Source organism: Lactuca saligna, chromosome 7 (assembly GCF_052625555.1).
Source record: "Lactuca saligna cultivar CGN05327 chromosome 7, ASM5262555v1, whole genome shotgun sequence".
NCBI classification, from domain to species: Eukaryota; Viridiplantae; Streptophyta; class Magnoliopsida; order Asterales; family Asteraceae; genus Lactuca; species Lactuca saligna.
In genome coordinates, this window is record NC_136423.1 from 23,788,341 (window position 1) to 23,810,886 (window position 22,546).

The window sequence follows — 22,546 nt, forward strand, 5'->3', positions numbered from 1 at the left end:
AAAGCATTTTAGGCAACTTTCCTAAAATCAACTAGTGCTCGTATCTAAAATATAACATACACTCATCTCAAATCTTCACCTAGCATTCTAAGTTTAAGTCTAGAAATCCTACAAATTCCTAGTTCGCTTAAACTAATGCTCTGATACCAACGGTGACATCCCCAAAATCACGATCAGAAAAGACCAGTTTCGTTTATGCTTTTAAAATAATTTCAGAGTAAATCCATTGATTAAAAAGAGTTGTGAAATTTTTCCCCAAACATTACATGATAAAATAAGATTTATCAAAGCATTTCTTAAAGAAATCTATTTTCATTATATATCAAAACTCGGGATGTCATGTTCCGATACAGACACAAAAGCATAAACAATAATACATAGAACTTACACAGTTATATACAACTACTAGTCTATAAACAAAAACATCTTCACAAGTTCCCCAACTTATGCTCTCACGGCACTACCTGTAATACAACGAAACTGAGTGGGTTAGGCTTGGGAGCCTAGTGAGCATATAGGGTTTTCAACCCACAATAAATAGTTATATTTAATTTCAGCAACCAACAATAACCCGATTACCCATTCCCATTATCCTCACTTTTACGTCCCTATGACAACAACTATTACCAGGGACCTAATCTCGGATTTTCATCGGGACGGACATTATTGCAAAGGGGTTTCCTCAAAAATAGATGTCCTAAAGGCAACCATGAGGGGGATAGAGTACACCGGTGAACACATCGTTCACAACACCTACAGGTTATGAACCTTCCAGCGTTCCACTGGACTGTCAAGAAAGAGTCGTGGTCGTCATCCATACTCCGTTAGATGACAAGAACAACAAAATCGAGGCCTCTCATCAATTTTATTTCATCACAAACCAACTATCTACCTATGTTCTACCCAACATATTAGTAGATAAAATATACTTGTTTATATACAACTTAAAACCTGTATAGCATATTCATCAAATACTCATACCGCATAGCAAATAGTATATATTCACATAACGCGTATTTCATAGAGTATAATTCATATATGTGTATTGTCAGAAAGAAACTACACACTTACTCATATCATATATTTAACACATTCATCAATACTTGTATTAAAACTGTGTATGTGAAAGGGACTATGCACTCACTTGATAATAATATGCTCGAACAGAACTTCGGCTCTAAAAGTAGTATTCTTCGGTGAAACCGGGGTGCTGGGCAGACAAACCCTAATGTCCCAGGGTTGGGGCCTATATAAGGGATCTTATGCCCCTATTTCAGCCTCACTAGCTGCCTAACCCTTCTATGCGAAACCCTAAGCTAGTGTAGTGAGCTAAGAGAGTCCCCAAGCTAGCCTTGAATGATTTTATTGCATCTTTGAGGAAGAAGAGGAGTTTATTCAACAAGGAACAAGAAGGAGTTGTTGGGGTTCAAGCCATTTTGTCCAGAGCTTCAAGAGGAAGGTAAAAAGGTTGAACCTTTCCCTTTATTTGGTTAGGTCTCATGAGTTGAGAAGTTAGGGTTTTCATCACATATTATTTGGAGACCTCGAGAATACTAAGTTATCTAAAGGTTTAAACCTTAGATCTGGACCTTGTGAGGTCCCTAGAGCCCAAAAGTTCCAACTTTATTCATCCATATGAGGAGTATGGTGTTTAACACCTTATGAGAGCATGTTTTGGTGTGTTGGAGTAAAACTACCATACATGGATGTAAAGATCGAAGCTTTACGTGACAACTAAGTCTTGAGATGCTAGGTCTAGTGTTTGGAGTGTTAGATCTACTTTGAATCATCTGAATGAGTAATGAGTTTGAAAGGACTCGCCGTGTCCATGGCCTGACTCGACGACTCGGTGAGGATTTGTCCTGATGAGCTTGACTGTGCAATAACTCGGCAAGTTGGGGGTCAACTCGACGAGTTGAGCTGGACTTTCTTGAGACTTTTGAGGAAACATGGGGACTCGACGAGTCGGGTCAAACATGGACTGTTGACTTGAGTTTGACTTTTTTTGACTTTAGGGTTTGGTAAACATGAGTAATGGAGACCATGGATGGGTAAAATGATCTTTTACCCAATTCACAGAGTTAGATAGAGAAGAATAACATTTGGTTACTTAGAGTCGAGAATAGAGTATTAATTAGAGATATTCACCCTATGTGTTAGACGGTGGCTAGTTCGAAATTCGTGTTCGAGGATAACTACTTGCTGGCTTGCAAGGTGAGTCTTCTCATTGTACTTTACCATGAGTGGTATCTATGTGTGACCGGAGGGTCTTATGTGTTTATATTGAGTATTGTTATATCCTGCATTATGTGTATGTGATTTATGTTGTGTATTATTTTGTACTTACTAAGTTAGGACCGGGGGTCCACTCGAGTTATGGGACCAAAGGGTCCCACTAAGACACATGGACCGGAGGGTCTTACTGTGTTATAGCCTCGAGTGGCTAATGAGGTGTGTGTAGTATTTTGGGGAACTCACTAAGCTTCGTGCTTCCCGTGTTATTTGATATATGTTTTAGATTTTCTTAGGATCGCGGGAAGCCACCGACTTGATTGTACACACTAGAGAAAGAGTTATGTTTTGAGGATTCTCGAGTATTAATCGAACAATTATGGAGTTACGTTTCGTAAATTAAATCAATGAGATTTTTGTGTAATGTGTTACGTGAATTATGTGATTTTTAAATGATTAATTTGTTTGAAAATTTACGATGTTACAAGTTGGTATAAGAGCCTTGGTTTGAGGGACTCGGATACACCTTCGGGTATGTTTGGACTCAAACTGGGAATTTGAGAAAAAAATTCAAAAGAAATGATTTTTTTTTTCTAAAATGAGTAAGAGTTTCCAAGAGAAAATGAGAAGGAGCAGTGTGTACAATCAGCTAGAGCCCAAACGGTGATTTCCCAAAGTACCCTTACTTAGTTGTGTTATGAGTTATTATTGAGATATCAGTGATGCATGCTAGAAGATCCATGAATGTGGCAGGAGAATTGGTGAGCCCAAACGTCATCACCACGAAATCATAGTAACGATAGTGATTCATAAAGGTTGTCTTCTGTACATCATCATCCCTGACTTGCATCTGGTGATAACCTGATCACATATCAATCTTGGAGAACCAATATGCACACTAAAGCTAGTCAAATAAGTCATCAATCCTTGTGAGGGGATAATCTTTCTTCACCGTTACCTTATTCAACTCTCGGTAATCCATACACATCTAATATGACCCGTCCTTCTTCTTCACAAACAGGACCAGGGCTCCCCATGGCGAACTGCTCGGTCTGATAAATCCTTTGTCTAACATCTCCTGCAGCTGTGTAGACAACTCCTACATCTTGGGAGGAGCCAACCAATATGTGCCTTGGCTATCGGAGCTACACCAGGAACTAGGTCAATCCTAAACTCTACCTGCCTCTCCGGAGGTATCCCAGGCAAATCCTTTGGGAACACGTCCGGGTACTTCCGTAAGATTGGTACATCACGCATGGTCACCTTACCCATATCCTAGGTATCCATAACATAGGAGACGTACCCTGTGCAACCCTACTAAAGGCACCGTCTCTCCCTCGCTGTCAAACAGAATGTCGGTCCACACTGCGGCCTCTCGCCCTAAATCATTAACCCTCCCCACTTAGGGTCCGAACTCGTACAAGCTGTCTGCTCGCAGTCGATCACTTCCCCATTGGGGCTCAACCAGTCCATACCCATGATAACCTTATTCCCTTGCAGGGGAATGCAGACTAAATCCATGGAAAACCGCCCATCAAAAAACTGCAGTGTACATCCTTAATGAACCCTTGCGACCCGAATGAACCTATCATTCTCAATCTCCATATCAAGGGGATAGTCCAGCTCTCCCGGAGCTCCAACAAATCGCTTGCTAAGTGCAAGCGATACAAAAGTCCGGGTAGCCCACGAATCCAATAATACCAAAGCAGATATGTCGTTCATTAAGAATGATTCTATAATAAGACACATAAACATAAGCAATAATAGATATAAATAAAGAGATAAGGAGAAGATACATACCCGTCACAACGTCGGGAGCTGCATGTGCCTCCTCTGCTGTCAGCTGGAAGGATCTGCTCGTTGCCACAGGTGCCTTTGTCCGGTCCTGGAGGCCATCTGTAATCCTCAATATAGCAGGAGTGGGTGCCGCCACCTATCTTGCTGCTGCTAACCTCGGGCATTGTGACATCTTTTGGCCCCTCTGATTGCACTGGAGGCAAATAAGATAAGATAATGTAGTGGTGCTAGTGGTAGCAGTACAATCCCTACTGACATGTCCAGTTCAGCCGCACTTAAAGCAACCTGAACTACCCACCCTACACGTCCCCTCGTACGTCCTCCCACACTTGCTGCAACACCCTTGGCCCTGCTGGCCCTTCCCTCAGGAATTTACCTTGGGCTTCTTTCCCAAGACCTCCACGCCAGACACTTAATATGGCTTCCTCTTCCTCTCCATCTCTAAATCAATCTCCCTCTCTCGAGCCCTTGCTATCATGTCCTCTAGCATCTTTCATCTGGATAGGCTCACAAACTGCCGAATGTTGCTCCTCAACATCTCATGGTACCGCGCCTTTTTCATCTCCTCGTCCGCTACGTACTGCGGAACGAGAAGAGCCCTCTCCTTGAACATGGCGGTGATCTTTTTCATCGTCTCAATCGTCTATCGACGATCTTGGAACTCCCACGCAAGCTACTGCACCTCGATCACAGGTGAGAACTCGGCCCTGAACCTGGTCGAGAAGTCACTCCAGGTCATAGTATAAAGGGCATCATCACCAACCTCATGCCCAACCTCCTCCCACCAATCGTGTGCCCTGTCCTTCAGGAGACAAGAAGCGAGTCGGACCTTGTCCCTCTCGTAACATCTATTGGTGCGAAAGGCGTTGGTGACATCCGCCAACCACCTTTTGCTAGCAAGAGGGTCCCTAGCCTCATGGTAGTCTGCTGCTCCACAAGCTCGAAATTCCCTTAATATCAATGTGCACGCCCCCATCATGGCCACCATCTCAGTGCGGAATACACCCAGTCTCTCATCCAAAATCTCCAAAATGCCCTCCTTGACCGCACCGAAGATCACATGAGTCTGGTCAATGATGTTGCGCATGATCTTAGATGAGATGAACCCCCTCATATGTTCATCGTCTCATCGAGTTGCTCGACTCTAGAGCCCGAGCCTGATCCCTTGCCTGCACCAGAGCTGCCAAATGGCCTAGTTCATAGCGTCACCATACTGAAAATACACCATAACAATCATCAGAATACTCATCATAAATAGAGGGATCATACATGCTACAAGTTCCCTGGTTTTATCTCATCACTCCTTGACTCGAGTACGGATCCTCCGCTTTTAGTAGTACGGGACCATACTACCTTCCACATCTATCCGTACTTTCCTCAAGAATTGCCTTGACTCTACCATGTCCCTTTCACTACTACTGCTCTTAGTGCTAATCTCATCATAGGATTTCCCATAGGGAAATCTCTGTCCCACTCTCCGCCATCAGCTGCATAATAAGTCCCTGCTACTTTTCCCTAATTACTAGCTCACGAATACCATTACATATTACTAAGACCAGATAATTCATAGAATGAGAGGTCTCTCCCTACAACGGTTGGACTCAAACAAGAGTAGTGTAATAAGGCTAAACCTAACCTTCTGAAATTATTTAGTCCTCGTAATATGTAACTTAGCGTATTCGTTTTCTAGTTAGTTAAATATAACTAGAACTCTGAAAAGCACAAAGCAAGCAGCATTCAGGCATTGAGTAACCATAATCAAGCATATCCTATTCAGGCCATCATATCACTGACTAATCAGTACTAGCATGCAGTTCAATAAACTCATACAGTAGGCATACAAGGCATCCTTTCTAGATCCTTAGCCCTAATCTAGCATGCAGTTCACATATTCATAATTCATATCATACCATAAACGTGTATGGGTAATTTGGGATAACTTACTTGAGCTCGGTTGATTGCATGCACCGCACCCTTTTCTCTTTTCAAAATCCTTTTTATAAAAATGGTTTTCTTTTGAAAATTTTCATACCAAGTCCTTAGTTTGAGTTCAGACACACCTGAGAGTGTTCCCAAATCCCTTAAACCAAGGCTCTGATACCAACTTGAAACATCCCAAAAATCACGACCAAAAATTTTCATTTTTAAATCATAAATAAAACCATAGTTATCAAAATCATGTCATCGAAACATAAGTAATAGTATCTCATATCAAAACATCTATCAAATATATCAGAGTAAGCATCCCAAGCTAAACATCATGGTGTGTGCAATGCAGTCATCCCGAGCTCTTCCTTTTGCTATCGAAAATACCTGCAACCAAAACTGTAAACCGTAAGCACGAAGCTTAGTGAATTTCCCCCAAACTACCATGCACATATCATACCCATAATCATGCTACTATGAGATACGGGCCCCACCCACACTTAAGGAGATACGGGCCCCGCCCACACTCGGCTAACTAGGAGATATGGGCCTCACCCACACTCTGCTAACTATGAGATACGAGCCTCACCTACACTCAACTATCTGTGAGCTACGAGCCTCGCCCACACTCAACTTTCTATGAGATACAGGCCTCGCCCACACTCAGCTAATAATGAGATACAGGCCTCACCCACACTCAACTAATAACGAGATACGGGCCTTGTCCATACTCAGCTCATTAAGAACACATACAAGTATCACGCAGACAACAAGTATAAGCAAAATCTACCAATCCATTCCATATTCATACTCAAGCAATGCTAAGATACGGGCCCTGCCCAAACTTAGATACTAATCAGCACACATAACATATACGGGCCAACCTTGGTGCCTTTGACCCATTCAATCCAAGAGGAAACTCACCTCAAATGTCGAATGATAGGTGAAATGCATCTGTCCCGGAATCAACTATACACACTCCCTGAATCAAAATAGCCCCTTAGATACCATTCTTACTCATACCCCTTTAGGGTCAACTGTGGTCAAAGTCAAGTCAATGTCAACGCTCCGAGTTGACTCAACTCATCGAGTTTACCATTCAACTTGTCAAGTTACCATGAATCACAATATCGTGAAATTACGATCCAACTTGTCGAGTTCCTCCTTCTCAACAGAAACGGGACTTTCCCAGTTCAACTCGTTGAGTTCCCTTGTGGACTCATCGAGTTCCTTTAATAGAATCGGGAACATTCCAAACTAACTCGCCGAGTTCCCTTATGGACTCGTCGAGTTTATCAGTCTATCAACCCTTCTTATTGCATTAAGCCCTTATTCTTCAAATCCATGTCTCATATTCCAGATCTAGACTGAAAATGCATCTAGAAGGTTAAAGTTTCCAACTCTACCCATCAATACCCTTCCTAAAGAGATTAAGCTCAAATCCTAACCCAAGAAGGCTAAAGTCCTCTTCCCACCAAACTACAAGATAGACCATGAGGTTATAGATCTGGACTCTAGGGACTAAATGACCACGTAAAGTCTTAAACTTTATCCACATGCATGGCCCTAAAAGCTTCAAAAGACCAAAATGATGGTCTAAATGTTGCATGGGACTTCCATGGCTATAAAGTTGGCACATTTATGCCATGAAAACCCCTTAAGGCCCTAGATCTTAAGTGTTCTCCACTTGGGACGTCCAAATCCCAAGAATCATATCATTCAGACCAAAATAAGAAAGAAACTTCAAAAATGGAGATCTAAATGACCACAAAGCAAGGTTTAAGCTTTATACCAGTAAAATGTTGTGGTTGAAGCAAGGGTTATGGATCTACAAACTCCTTCTTGGGTCTCTAAGCTCTTCCTTCTTCTAATAGCTTCATATACACACCAAAACACTCAAAAATAGCTCATAAACACTCAAATGGCTTTAGGGTTATCGAGATTTAAGGTTTGGGACTTAGAGGATGGAAATAAGGCCAAAATGAAAGGTTTAAGACGTTTAAATAGGGTGCAAACCCCAGAAATTAGGGTTTTATCCATGCCAGCCTACGTGTCGAGTTGAGGTCTCCCAACTCATCAAGTAGGTTAGTTAAATTACGCGGCCCTTATGATCTCTACTCGATGATTTTTGGGCTCCCAACTCGTCGAGTTGCTCTAGAAAATGGAATAAATTTAAGTTAAATACGTACCAAGAACTAGGCGTTACAAATACCTCTTATTCTAGAGGTTGGATGCCTACAACTGAGTTGTTGTCATATCCATTTTTGTTTTCATTTTAGCATTGTTCTTTTCTCCATTTACATCAAACATTCCCAGATTTAACCAATTAGTGTTTATGGATAAAATAAGTCTTAATATCAATATTTGAATTAAACTTATTTATATCTCAAAATTGACTTAATGATTTAAGCACTTATTGTCAACTAGGTTCATAGGATCATGACGATCTTATTAAGCTGGAACGAATATCTTGTTCATCGTCTATTCAAATCATAAATCATGAAGTTTTAGGGATTTGGCAACTAAGCTCCATCATCTGCTTATCCTCTCAAATGAACCCTTAGTTAACCTAGAAGCTTGGCCAACACTCTTATGATTCAAACTAAACCTTTCAGTATAAAATTCTTCTCACTTTAGTCCTTAAGTCAAGTTGAGACTAACTGTCACAAGTTTGGATAATTGACGTTTTAGCCCTTACTTATTTATTTTTAGATTAATGTCCAAATTATCAAAATTCATAATTATTCTTTATATTTCTAACTAATTACTCATTTTATAATTATAAAATTATTTTATACATTTATTTATTTCATCTATTTACCCTCTTTTATTTTTATTAATTATTTAATTAATTATTATTAGTATTATAATTTTTTTTAACTCAATAACCTAAATTATTTAGGCCCAAATTAGGATGTTACATATACCAAACTCTATATTGGACCTATTTATAAAGCATAATGTTGATCAAGGAAAATGGTGTATCAAGGGCATGAAAGCCTAAAGGCATGCTTTTAATAAAGATGTGCAGTTCAGACTTCAGAGTTATAGAATTCAGGACAATATAATACTCCAACAATAGCCAAAATAATACTTTACCCCTGAAACACAAATCGGCTTTGAAATTAACAAATTTTCACACTTCAATCGGATGCAAATACGTACAATTTATAAAGCACAAATATTCAATGAGACAAATTACATCAATCTATCAATTAACTAAAGCTTGCATATAACAGTTGGTTCCAAGTATCAGGCAACCCGGGTACACACCAGTGACTACAATCTATGCCTGGGCCACCACCATAAGACGAGGGATGCGCATCTTTTCTCAATTGGGATAAGGTTGTGATATCAAGCAAGTAAACTGGTTTCTTTACACTCCCAAGAACTTTTTTCAAAACACCTTGAGCTTCAGGTAATCCAGCTGGATATGTTGATCCTTGTAGTGGTTGTAGTTCTCCACGACAATTCTTTGATGATGATCCCCACTCTCTTCCCCTGATTTTGAAAAGAAAATTAAAAATAAATATATACTAGCATTTCTGAAAGACATACATTTTTACATATTCCCTTCCTGATGCTACAAGTTATAAACTTTTTAAGAATATTCTGGTTTATTGTTGGGTGAAGCACTTACTGAGAATGTGAAGGAGAGATCCCTTGAAAGAATACTTTGGTTTTGGATGGATTGACATTGAGATCAACCCATCTTGCCCATGTTGTCATACCCTTATAATATGCCTCTAGTCGATCCATATCTTTTGATACTTTTGATCCGGATTGCACATAATCCCATCTGTCCAAATAGCACATCATATTAAGATGCCAGATCAACATACTATTATATATATATAAATGTTATTAATGCGACTCATACGGCTGTATGTGTCCCTTGTGTGTCCACCAATGCCATGAGTTGAAAATTAGCACATCCATCCCCTTCCATGCATCACCACCTTGAATGGAATCCAATTTGAGTACACGCCCAATTCTTTCTTTTACAATATCGACCAAATATGTAGAGCGATATAAATATATTGTTACTCCATAATCCTGAAGATTTATTCATTGTTAAACCCATGAAACACTTGAGAATCTCGTCATTTTCATCTATATTGTACGGGGTAGTAGTAGTAGTAGCTATTAAATGTGAGATTCATAGAGGAAATTCGACATCAATATCTCTAAATTACTATGACACTATATTAAATCTTTTTTAGAAGAAGAAAAGTGACGGGCCACATGTCTTTTTAACCACAAAAAATAAAAAACCAAAACAAAGGTTGCTATTCCAAACGTAAGGGTTGAGAAGGAGAAATACTTTTTTGCAATCATTTATTATCTACTTTCCAGAATGAGAACGCACTTGTGAACCTTGTTGTCTCTTTTCTTTTGTCTTCATCATACCTTTACTTTTAAAAATACTTGTTTAAATTTTGTATTAAAAGACTATGAATTGATATTTAAATTAGAATTGTGCTTGCTTGCTAGTCTCACTACTGAAATTGTTAGGTGTATTTTGTTTATTTAATATGCCATTTCTAAAGCAATTTCATATTCATCTCCTTTTTGCTGGTGTGCTTTCTTATCTGACCTCTTCTGCCGACAACTTGGTAATAGAAACAAAGACATGGCAGTAGGTAGAAGGTCTAGCTATCAAAGACTTACATCCACAAAAATAAAGAAACATGTTGCCCAGTTATTTCATATTCCAGCTTCTCAATCAGTACAATATTAATGTGGATGTACTTATCTGAGTATAATACATAATTATTTACATGGCATGAAATAATATGTAATAATTTTTTAAATCAGGAAAACTGGGTAAAATAAATGACTGAATAGTAACAAAGCGTTTTAATCTACTGTTGTATTTCGTATTCTGGAGTCGAACAATCATGTCATATGCACGTCAATTTAAATTTTGATGTAATCTAACACTGGCTTATATAACCACAACTGACACAAGAAGATGGCTCTTTTTACAATTCCAGTCTCCGACATTATATTAACATGATGGTGCTGTTACTTGGTTTTCTTCCGAATTATTCTAAACAATCAATTTTAATACAATATTTTTAATTACTTAATATTGATGGTTTTATGTTCTTTTTTATTTTTATTTTTATTTTTATTTTTGACTACTTAATATATATATATATATATATATATATATATATATATATATATATATATATATATATATATATATATATATATATATATATATATATATCATTTATGATGTCTAGTTTCTTTTAAACAAATGTACATTGTTAGTAGTATTTTGTTAAGAATAATTTTTAAAATTTTGCCGGCATTTCTCAAAAAAGGGCCACATATTATATGTAAGATAAATAAAAACGTCCATATAGTTGCAAATATGATGTATATGCTTGAAAAAATTATATAATTTATGAATTTCTAACCCATTAATACTATGACATAAAAATATGTTATATTTTTTTTTCAAAGTTAGTATATAAAAAATTATTTATACTATATACGCTATAAAAACAAAATGGTTAAAAACGGAAATTTGATATACTAGTTAAGTGAATTTCAAGTACAAGGAGATCTAGTATTTATCATTACAAATTGACTAATTAAATATTTATTTATTTCTTAGTGTTGTTTTCATTGTTACTTTATCTATATAATAGAAATAATATTTTGTGTTATAAATTAATTTTTTAAAGTCATTATTTTAATCATAATTTAGAAAATTTTAGTTTTATAAACTAAAAATTCTTGAGTTATACTGTTCCCAATTTTTCATGTTACAAACAAAAAAAAAATTATTGTGCGTTATAAACTAGCTAGCTAGGAAATATTGCCTACCAATTATCTGAGTTAATAGCAGTGACGAATTAACAAGAGAATATGTATATTAATGATTTAATTAAAACAAAACTAATATGTTGAATAATAAAAGGAGTTTAAATAATATAAATAAATCATTTAATAAATATAAAAAGAAAAATAGTAATTATATAAACTAATTTAAAAAATAGCTCAAAAAAACATAAAAACTTTAAAAACATTATTTAATTAATCATATCAAGTTTTCAAAAGAGAAGTGACGGTTTATTTAAGAAAATTGAGGGTTTATTTCAGATATCCTTAAATCAATATAACTTTGATACATCGTGTTCATAGTACATTAGTACTATATCAGAATTGACTATAGGGCAATATATAAGGGCATACCTGATAAGTAAGCGAAGTAATAGAGTCTTTGTGCAGAAAAGAAGTTCTTGATTTTGGCGCAGATCCATGAAGCAAACAAGCCATGGACTGCCACATATTTTCACTCAGTGAGTCACCAACAAACATCACCTTCTTCCCTCTCCATTTGTTCAACAAATCCAACCCATTAAACCTTTATAAATTTCACATATATTAGATAGTAGAACATTATCTTTCTTTTGTAACGATTACAAATTCACACCCCATGAATTTGAAGTGTTGCCATTGTTGCGTAGGTAATAAAATAATAATAATAATAATTTAAACTATACATGGAAAAAAAATCTTATCCTCTATTGTATATTGGCCAGAAAGATATATTCACTTTGTAATTTTATTTATTTCATGATACCAAATGTAGAATCCTAATCAAACAGAAAAGGAAAGTAATTTATTTAATTGACCAATAATATACTTCAGTTACAAAGTAACCATCAATCATATGTGAAAATATATATTATAAGAACGAATAAACGATCATGTTGATAGTAGATTTATATCGTCCATTTATTAAAGGTGTATATATATTAAACTAAAAGTGAGAATCGTATCATTACATCATTAAAGAATCAGCATTGCTCCAATGATTCCGTATTTTTAATTATATTAGCATAAAGTATTTTTTGTTTTTTTTTAATCAAGCACTAAACATGATTATATATTTACCCATGTTAAAGTGTTTCAGTTTTAATGAGCGTTGAGTAAGTTCCAAATATTTGTACTTTGTAGTGAACTCATTTACAGCACTATGAAGAAATTAAACCGAACTGTTTCCATATGGAAACTTTGACATAGACAGGCATGGAATTTAATTCTCTATGCTGAATTGTTCCTTTGCAGGACATAAATGATTCAGTCACACCCCTTCTCTTTAAAAGACTACAAGAAGGACAGTTTTTTATTTTTTTTTCAGAAAGATCCCAAATACCATAAATTTCTACATTAGCAACTTTATCTTTAACAAGAGCATACCCTCTATCAAGCAAATAGAAGAGAAGGAGAGAGGTGGAGGATATATATATATATATATATATATATATATATATATATATATATATATATATATATATATATATATATATATATATATATATATATATATTTACCTGGGCAGTTTACAGGAGTCTGGTTGCCAAGCATACTTGAGATACTGAGTGTCTGAGCGACCATGTTTAAGACAGTCGAACTCAGAGTCAATGAAGGGACAACTTGAAGCTGCATAGAGTGGGTATGAATTATCAACTACCCATTTTCCTCTGAAGATATCACACCCCAATAACTCCCTCCCCCTTAATGTAGTACTACTGGTGTTATGGGATGACGACAAAGATACTTGTGTTTTAGCCAACGTTACAACAAGAAAAAGCTGCAATTGTAGAAGAAAGATTGCACAAGTCAACAAAAGGCACCTCCTATGGTAACCAAAATCCATATCTTTATTGGATTTTGGTGAAGAGAGAGCACTGGAGAACTATGCTCAATCAATAATTATGTGCGAAAGGCTGTCTTCGGTGTCCCTTGGTCTCTCATGCCTTTACCCCATTCATCATTGTATATATAGAGAGCATACATCCGCATGCACATATATGTGTATGTAGAGAGGAAATTTTCATTAATAAACATATATATTAAGTAAATATTACAGCTTAGCCCAAACTTGCTGTTTCTTTCAATATGTAAATATCAATCATAACATAACTTTATTTGCAATTGAGTTAATTTTTAAAATTGCAACACAGGTTACTGTTTCAAAATTTTCGGAAAGTGATGTATATTGTACATGGAAAGTGGCAGATTGAAAGGAAAATATGGGAAGGTTGAGAATTGAATTGTCATATGTTTGAAGTTCAACTTAACTTCTTTTTGGAGCTACAAGAAATGAAAATATTGAATATACCTTATAGTTTATATATGAGAGAAGAAAGTCGTTGGAGAGAAATATATGTTTTATTGAAAAACAACTACAAACGGAAAATTAATATAGATAATTATTAAAATAAAATATATTAAGAAAGTATGAAATGTACTAACCCAGATCCTACAACCTATTGAGTACACTATTTTCTCTTATTCCTTATCCTATTCACTAAGTTGACTTACAAAGATACATTTACAAATATGATCCCTTGTTATTGGAATGTTGATGGAAATGGCCAGCCAAAAGACCACCGAGGAAGAAACATCTTGTTCCACACTACAATGAAAACAATTCGGATATGATGCGGCTTAAAGTCGGTCAGAATCAGACATAACATTCTAGACTTACTTTTTTAGAAAATGTATTTTGGATGTACTTTACTGACATAGATTAGACAAAAATATATATAGATCGATCCGATATTCCGAACACACATTTTGGATTGAAGTTATACAACCCAATTTCTATGTGCATATGTTTTGGTTAGGGGTTATACATACATATTTTTATCACCATGGATATCGATTATCTACGACTAAAAATAAGGTCATCCAACTGAAATCATAAAGAAAGTTTTGTCATTCTCAATTTTTACTGTTATAGTCTTGAAAACACCAATCTCGTAACAGTTACCCATATCAAGAACGATGAGAGTGACCGGTTTAAGTTTTCCTTTCTCGTCGTAGGTTGTGTGGTAAGATTCAACTTCAACAAAACACTAGTTTTTTTGTAATTGTCGATTCATTAATATGATTATGATTCATCTTCATAGTCAATGCCCCTTAAAGAGACTACATAGGCAACATGTTCTTAGCGATTTCCATCCATGGAAACGAACCAAATCTTAACACCACCCTATGAAGTGAGAGTAACACGTTGTGTATAATTATGATCTTGGTTTTAAAGGAATACCATTCGGAGGTTGGGATTCTAGGCATGATATCTGATATGGCCAATTCCACTTATATTACAATTAGACATGTCTTCCTAAATGCATGTCATAGTTATATTCTAGACCAACCAAATTCTGATGTTCCTGGCTTCATGGGCATTGTTTTCGGAACTTTATTATCAATATGCAATCCAAGAACAAAATATCGAGGAGTGAAAGTTTCTCAGGGATATGAAATGTTGATGAATATTTGAGTCTAATGTGGCAAGTTATGCGTGTTTGGTCTAGATCACAAGTCTTGGAGTGTCGTCCAAGTACTCCTTACTTCCTTGAGTAATAAGGAATGGATATTAGGAAAGTCTAGTAGTCTAGGAATCCTAATTATATACTAATTAGTTTTGTTTAGTATATATAGTCAATAGGTTCCTATAATCAGATAGATAGAGATTTTGAAGTTTTTACGAGTTATGTTTCATTAATAAAGTCAAGAGTAAGTTTTGGCATTCTTATTCTCCATTCTTTAATTGGTATCAGACCTGCAATAACCTGCGAGAGACCTCCTGTGAAAGTAGAGTGCAAGAGCAAGAACCTGCGTTTTTTGTGTCCTTACTGTGAAGTACCTGCGATGCGAGATAGAGCCCTCATGCGATAGAAGGAACACGTGTGGAGAAGTCGGTCAACAATTACCTGCTTAGAAATTCTCGTGTGGAGAATCTGAGAAACAAGCCAAGTCTACAACAATTGAAATTCGGGGTTCTTTTAAAGATTTCATGTTCGATTGATCGTAAACGGTTTGGCAATCCAGGCAGCCTACACACGAAATGAGGAAGAGACGTGAACCTGCAAAGTCGTCATGCCCTCTTGCTGTGAAGTCGTTTAGTCGCTCGCCCCTTCCTGTTTTGAGATTGAACACCTAAAAAATTATAGGCTTGTTTTTTTTGGGCCATACCAACAAAATAAGTCGGAATTTGATTTTGCTTTGGGCCCTTGTTGAGATCTGAAACTTCTATTGCTTTCTATTGCAACCTAAGATCGTATTTTTAATGACCTTATTAGGTGAATTTGTTCTTTTGCTTTGGGCTTTTGTTGTATAGGCCTAAATCAGCTCTTAGAATTTTATTAAGAATCTAAACATTGAACCGCGATGTCGGGAGGAGAATCGTCCCAACCACTGGCTAAGGAACACATGTCGTTCACGTTCTAATGTCCGAATTTGACATCGACGAACTACACAATTTGGAGGATACGCATGGAGGTGCTATTCGGGATTCATGGCGTTTGGGATGTGACTGATCCCGGACTAGATGACATGAAGAAAAACAACATCGTGAAAGGATTGTTGTTCCAATCGATTTCGGAGGATGTATTTCTTCAAATCAGTAATTTTAAAAACCAAAAGAGAGATGTGGGAGGAGATTAAAACTCGTAACTTAGGAGCGGATCGTGTGAAGGAAGCCCAAGTCCAAACTCTAATTACCGAAGTTGAAAATCTAAAGATGAGTGATACTAGTACAATAGATGAGTTCACTGCAAAATTATCCGGAATTTCTTCGAAATCCGCTTCACTAGGAGAAATTATGACTGAACAGAAGCTTGTGAAGAAGTTTCTTAGGAGCCTCTCTATGTGATTTGTCCACATAGTTGCAGCCCTTGAACAAATTTTGGACCTTAAGATGATAGGCTTTGAAGACGTGGTTGGTCGCTTAAAAGCTTATAAAGAAAGAATCAAGGTTGAAGACAAAGTAATGGAGACTCAAAATAAATTACTTTATTCGAAAACTGAATCGTCGAATAAAAACACCGACTAATCAAGAGGTAGAGGTCAGGGTTCAAATAACTGAGGACGAGGTGGTGGACGTGGTCGGGGTAACACCCAAAATCATGGTCACTTGGAATCTTCTTAAAATCGTGAAGATCAAAAGCAAAAAAGGGAAAAAAAATGCAAGCAAAGTGATCTCTCAAATATCCAATGTTACCGGTGTGACAAGTATGGTCATTTTGCTTCAAGATGCCCGGATCGAATCAAAAATCATGAGGCTAACCTTAATCAGACACAAGAAGGAGATACAAATCATGAAGAAGGGATGTTCTTTATGATGAATACAATTCAAGAAATGGTGTTCTTGAACGAAGATAAATATATCCCTCCAAAAGTTGAAGCAAATGCCAATGAAGATGGAATTCGGTACTTAGATACTCGTGCGAGCAACCACATGACCGGAAACTACTCTTATTTTTCTGAATTAAATAAAAACATAACGGGTAGAGTAAGATTTGGAGATGGGTTGTGTGTTAGCATTAAAGGAAAAGGGTCAATTTTGTTCGAAGGGAAAAGCGGTGAGCAAAAATTAATGAAGGGTATTTATTATATCCCATCACTTTGTAGCAATGTTATTAGCCTCGTGCAATCTACAAGAGCCGCTTGTGATATTCAAAAATATTGCTACTGAGATGGAGACTGAAGATTACTTATGAGAGAGTCCCGAAAAGTGCAAACTGACTCTACAAAATAAAATTAAAAGTTGGAAAACCACATTGCTTACAAGCCAAGTTTAATAAGGAAGCTTGGTTATGGCACGGGCGACTTGGCCACTTTTAATTTTGGCGCGATAAACTTGATGCACAAGCTAGCTAAAGGTTTACCGGTAATCCAACATCAAGACCAACTTTGTGAGTCTTGCATGGTTGGAAAACAAACAAATCAGTCATTTACAAAGAAAGCTAATTATAGAGCTACAAATATTCTCGAGATGGTGCATGAAGATATTTATGGACCGGTTAATCCCCCCACCTAAGTGAGTAATATTTATGTTCTAGTTCTTATTGATGATTATTCTAGATATACGTGGTCTTTTCTTTTGAAGCACTAAAGCAATGCATCCGGAATTATTAAAATATTCAAGATATCAATTGAAAAACGAACTGGTAAAGAGATCAAGCTTTCCATACGGATAGAGGTGGAGAATTCACATCGACTGAGTTGAACCATTTTTGTCATGAAGAAGGGATTTCACATAGTTTGACGGATACTTATGCACCTTAACAAAACGGTATAGTCGAACGGATAAATAGGACTCTACTCGAGATGACACGGTGCCTAATGAAACCGAAAGATATTCCAAACCACTTTTGGGGCAAAGCGGTACGACATGCAACGTTCATCATAAATCATACACCGACTCGAGCATTGATAGGTACTACACATTCGAGAAATTTTATGGTGAAAAACGAAACCTTGAATACTTGAAAGTATTGGTTGTGTTGCATATGAAATAGTAGTCTCAAAACAGTTGTAGAGGCTTAATGATAGGTCATGACAGTTAGTATATTTTCGAAAGGAACCCAATTCGGGAGGATTTCGATTATATAATCTATGGGAAAATAAAATTATTATTAGTGCCCATGTAATTTGTGATGAAATAAGACATGGCAATGGACAAATGAACCCAAAAATCAAGATGGAAATGGACCGGGAACGTTTATGGTCTTGTGGAGTAATGGTCAAGCAACCCAAGATAATGGTGGTTCGAGCCCAACTGCAATAGAAATCGAATAGTTCACAGATCTAGCCCAAACCGACCAAACCAATGACTCTTCTCACGATGATAGCAGCCCATCGCAACCTATTGATGATCAAAATAACGATGGAAGTTTTGTCCCACTTCGGCAGTCCACTTGAACTTTAGTGTTACCAATGTTGACATTCTATGAAGAACCAAAGATTTTTAAAGAAGCCAAGGTGAACAAGAATTGGCTCGATTCAATGAAGGTCGAAATTGACTCCATCGAGAAGAATAATACTTGGAAATTAGTTCCTCCACCTCAAGATGCTAAACTTACCAACTTAAGATGGTTGTACAAAATTAAACGAAACATGAATGGATCAATTACAAGGTACAAAGTGCGTCTAGTCGCTAAAGGTTATGTACAAGAGCACTGATTTTTATGAAGTATTTGCACCGATAGCTCGACTCGAGACAATAAGACTATTGATTGCTCTTGCGGCCAGGAATTGATGGAAGATTCATCACTTAGATGTAAAAAAACATTTTTATATGGAGATTTAAAAGAAGAAGTGTACGTGTGCCAACCGGAAGGTTTCGTGAAGTAAGGTGAAGAAACAAAAATCTACAAATTGGCAAAAGCATTATATGGTCTTCGACAATCTCCACGTGCATGGAATTTGAAGCTTAATAACACGTTGAAAAATATGGGTTTTAAACAGTTCATGCAAGAAAATGTGGTTTATAGAAAGGATGCAAATGGAGAATATATAATAGTGTTGCAGTTTTTGTAAATGATTTTTTCATGACGGGAACAAGTTTAGAGTTTATAAACCAATTCAAGAGACTAATGGTGTTACAATTTGAAATGTCGGACCTTGGTGAACTAACTTGCTACTTGGGAATTGAAGTGTTACAAGAAAATGGTTGTGTAAAGGTGAAGCAAGAGAGTTATGCTATGAAGATTCTAAAAGAGGCAGGCATGCAAGAGTGTAATGCAAATCAATGTCCGATGGAGCCGAGACTAAAGTTGTTTAAAGTCAAAGATGAACCAGAATTTGAAGCTACCCATTATCGAAAGTTAGTGGGTTGTTTACAATATCTCTAACACACTCGTCTGGATTTAGGATATTCAGTTGGAGTAGTTAGCCGTCATGTGCAAAGTCCAAGAGAATCCCATGCACGTGCTATTAAGCAAATTCTTCGTTACTTGCATGGTACTTCAACTTTTGGTATAATATATAAATGAAGTAATAATATGAGTTTGATAGGATATAGTGATAGTCGTTACAATGTTGATGTTGATGATGGCAGAAGTACAACAGGGCATGTCTTCTACCTTGTTGACTCACATATCACTTGGTGCTCCTAGAAGCAAGATACAGTAGCGTTGTCCTCATGTAAAGTTGAGTTCATGGCAGCTACTGCAGTTGCGTGTCAGGCAATTTTGTTAAGGGATTTGTTAGCTGAGTTGACAGGAATGAACAAACAAAAGGTGATGATTCGCATAGACAAAAAATCAGCAATTGTATTATCAAAGAATCCTATCTTTCATGGAAGAAGCAAACACATTCACACTCAATTCCATTTCATTCAAGAGCATGTGGAAAACGAGCAAGTGATTGTTGAGCATGTTTCAGGAGATAAGCAACTAAAAAATCCACTTACGAAGGCCTTAGGTTGAATAAGGTTCACAGAGATGAGAGAGTTTCTTCGCGTGCAAGAATTACCCTCGACTCAGAAATTCAGGGGGTGATTGTTGGTGAATATATGAGTCCAATATGGCCAGTTATGTGTGTTTGGTCCAGATCACAAGTCTTGGAGTGTTGTCCAAGTACTCCTTACTTCCTTGAGCAATAAGGAATAGATATAAGGAAAGTCTAGCTATCTAGGAATCCTACATCTATACTAATTAGTTTATTTTAGTATATATATAGTCAATAGGTTCCTGTAATCAGATAAATAGAGATTTTAAAGTTTTTATGAGTTCTGTTTCTTTAATAAAGTCAAGAGTGACTTTTGGCATTCCTATTCTCCATTCTTTAATGAAAAAAATGATTTCAAGGAGAGTTTGGTGCGCCTTCAACATGTAATTCTAAGTTAATTTCATTGTCTTAAAAAATTGGGTCATGATAAATAGTTAAGGATGTGCATCCTTAAGATGTGCTTCAATATATTAAAATGGTCATATTACTCTTGAAGAATGATCAGTTTTTGACTAAGTGCTTATTGTGATGATCATAGCCGAGGAGTCGATTGGAGTAGCCATCAGAGATTCATCACACAAGATTTCAGCAGCCAAGTTGAGAGATGAGTTTTCCTCTTGTAGAATGGGTCGAAGGCACCAAGGCCAGCCCTTATATGTATGATTAGTAGCCGAGTATGGGTGAGGCCCGTATCTCCCATTTAGCCAATTATGGGCAGGGCTCGTATCTCATAGCTTTAGTTGAGTATGGATATATGATTGATTAATAGATTTAGTTATACTTGTTGTCTGTGTGATACTTGTATGTATGCTTTGTAGCTGAGTGTGGGTGAGGCTCGTATATCAAAGTAGTTGAGTGTGGGCGGGGCCCGTATCTCCTAGTTGCATGGTATATGTGTATGGTATGTGGTAGTTTAGGGAGACTCACTAAGCTTTGTGCTTACAGTTTTCAGTTTTTGTTTCAGGTACTTCTGGTAGCAAGGGGAAGAGCTCGGGATGATTGCAGTGCACACACCATTGATTCAGCATGGGATGTCTAGTCTCTGATATTTTGACACGTGATTTTGATACACTATTTTGTTGTGATGATTTGAGACACATTACTTGTGTTTTTATGAGATGATGACTGGTATTTATGGTTTTTAGGAATAATTAAAAAAAATTGGACTACATTTTGGGATGTTTCACCGGAATAGATATGCATGAGTATGTTAGTTTTTGATATGCTAGTTGGCTAGATCTACAAGAGTACCTATCATTCTGTCTGCATGATTATCTGCGTATGTGGTTATCTATCAGTATATTGTGTTGGGTTGAGGTTGTACTGATTCATGATGTAGCCAACAAACCTTGGGGCATTCCATATAGGAGCTGAGGGTCGGTTAAGGCATGCCAGACTCATACTGAGGGATCAATAGCATTCCAGATACGAGCTGAGGACCCGGTTGGTATGCTAGACTTGTATTGAGGACCCGGTTGGTATGCCAGACTCATATTGAAGGCTTGAGGGTATTTAAGCAATCCAGATATGAGTTTAGGATAGGGTAGAGCATATCTGACTCATACTAAGGGCTCAATACCATTCCAGATACGAGCTGAGACCCGGATGGTATGCCATACTTGTACTGAGGAGTGAACATTGACATTTCAGTTTGATGACTGATCAGTACATGGAACAAGCTAGACATAAGATGTGGGCCCTGAGTGCAAACCAAACTTATGTTGTAGGATCAGGAGAAAGCTTGATGTGAGTTGTGGGCCCGATAGGCAAGCCAGACTCATACTGTGGGCTCACGGGTAATCCAGTCTTTTAGTTGTGGACCCATTGCATGTTGTTATTTGTTTTTGTTATGTATTTGGGTGTTGGTACTTTGGGGGAACTCACTAAGCTTCGTGCTTATAGTTTTGGTTTATGGTTTCATATACTTCAATGGGTCTTGGCAAGGTGAAGACATGACTGTACAAATCCTCTCGTTTTGGACTTATGATTTATGAGAAACTCTGATAATGTGAATGTTTTGAAAACTATGTTGAAATAGATTCTGATTTTCAAATAATGTTTTTGAAACATTGGTTTTTGTAAACACTTCTTTAGAAAAATGGTTGCTTTGAAAAGTTTAAATTTTATGAAATTTTTTGGATGTTACACATCACATGAGATTAGGAGGTGTAACACGGTGGATTTGGCACTGTTTGTATCAATCCTTAACGACAATGCATGTAAACGTATGTCAAAGGTCAAGGCATCGAACACAGCGCACTGAGAGCAATGATTGCGGTTGAGAGTCGTGCATCACCTAGTGCATTAGGTCATGTCGGTC

General features: G+C 36.9%; 1 protein-coding gene across 1 annotated transcript; it reads right to left on the reverse strand.

Annotated features, from left to right (window-relative positions):
* Positions 1 to 9,073: 9,073 nt before the first annotated feature.
* Positions 9,074 to 13,810, reverse strand: LOC145004330 (protein trichome birefringence-like 38). The gene is made up of 5 exons (XM_078963220.1): positions 13,314 to 13,810; positions 12,169 to 12,340; positions 9,836 to 10,011; positions 9,596 to 9,754; positions 9,074 to 9,456 (listed from the first exon to the last, which is right to left on the reverse strand). Exons 1-5 carry the CDS (start codon positions 13,637 to 13,639, stop codon positions 9,171 to 9,173), a joined length of 1,119 nt encoding a protein of 372 aa, XP_078819346.1. The 5' UTR covers positions 13,640 to 13,810; the 3' UTR covers positions 9,074 to 9,170.
* Between the last annotated feature and the right edge of the window lie 8,736 nt (positions 13,811 to 22,546).

Bases quoted from the DNA above. Each gene is read 5' to 3' on its own strand.
- LOC145004330 (XM_078963220.1), bottom strand. From the start codon at position 13,639: ATGGATTTTGGTTACCATAGGAGGTGCCTTTTGTTGACTTGTGCAATC. The intron at 10,012-12,168 runs GTATGCCCTTAT...ATAAATCTTCAG, and splicing joins TTACTTCGCTTACTTATCAG to GATTATGGAGTAACAATATA. The intron at 9,755-9,835 runs GTATGAGTCGCA...CTATTTGGACAG, and splicing joins CACAAGGGACACATACAGCC to ATGGGATTATGTGCAATCCG.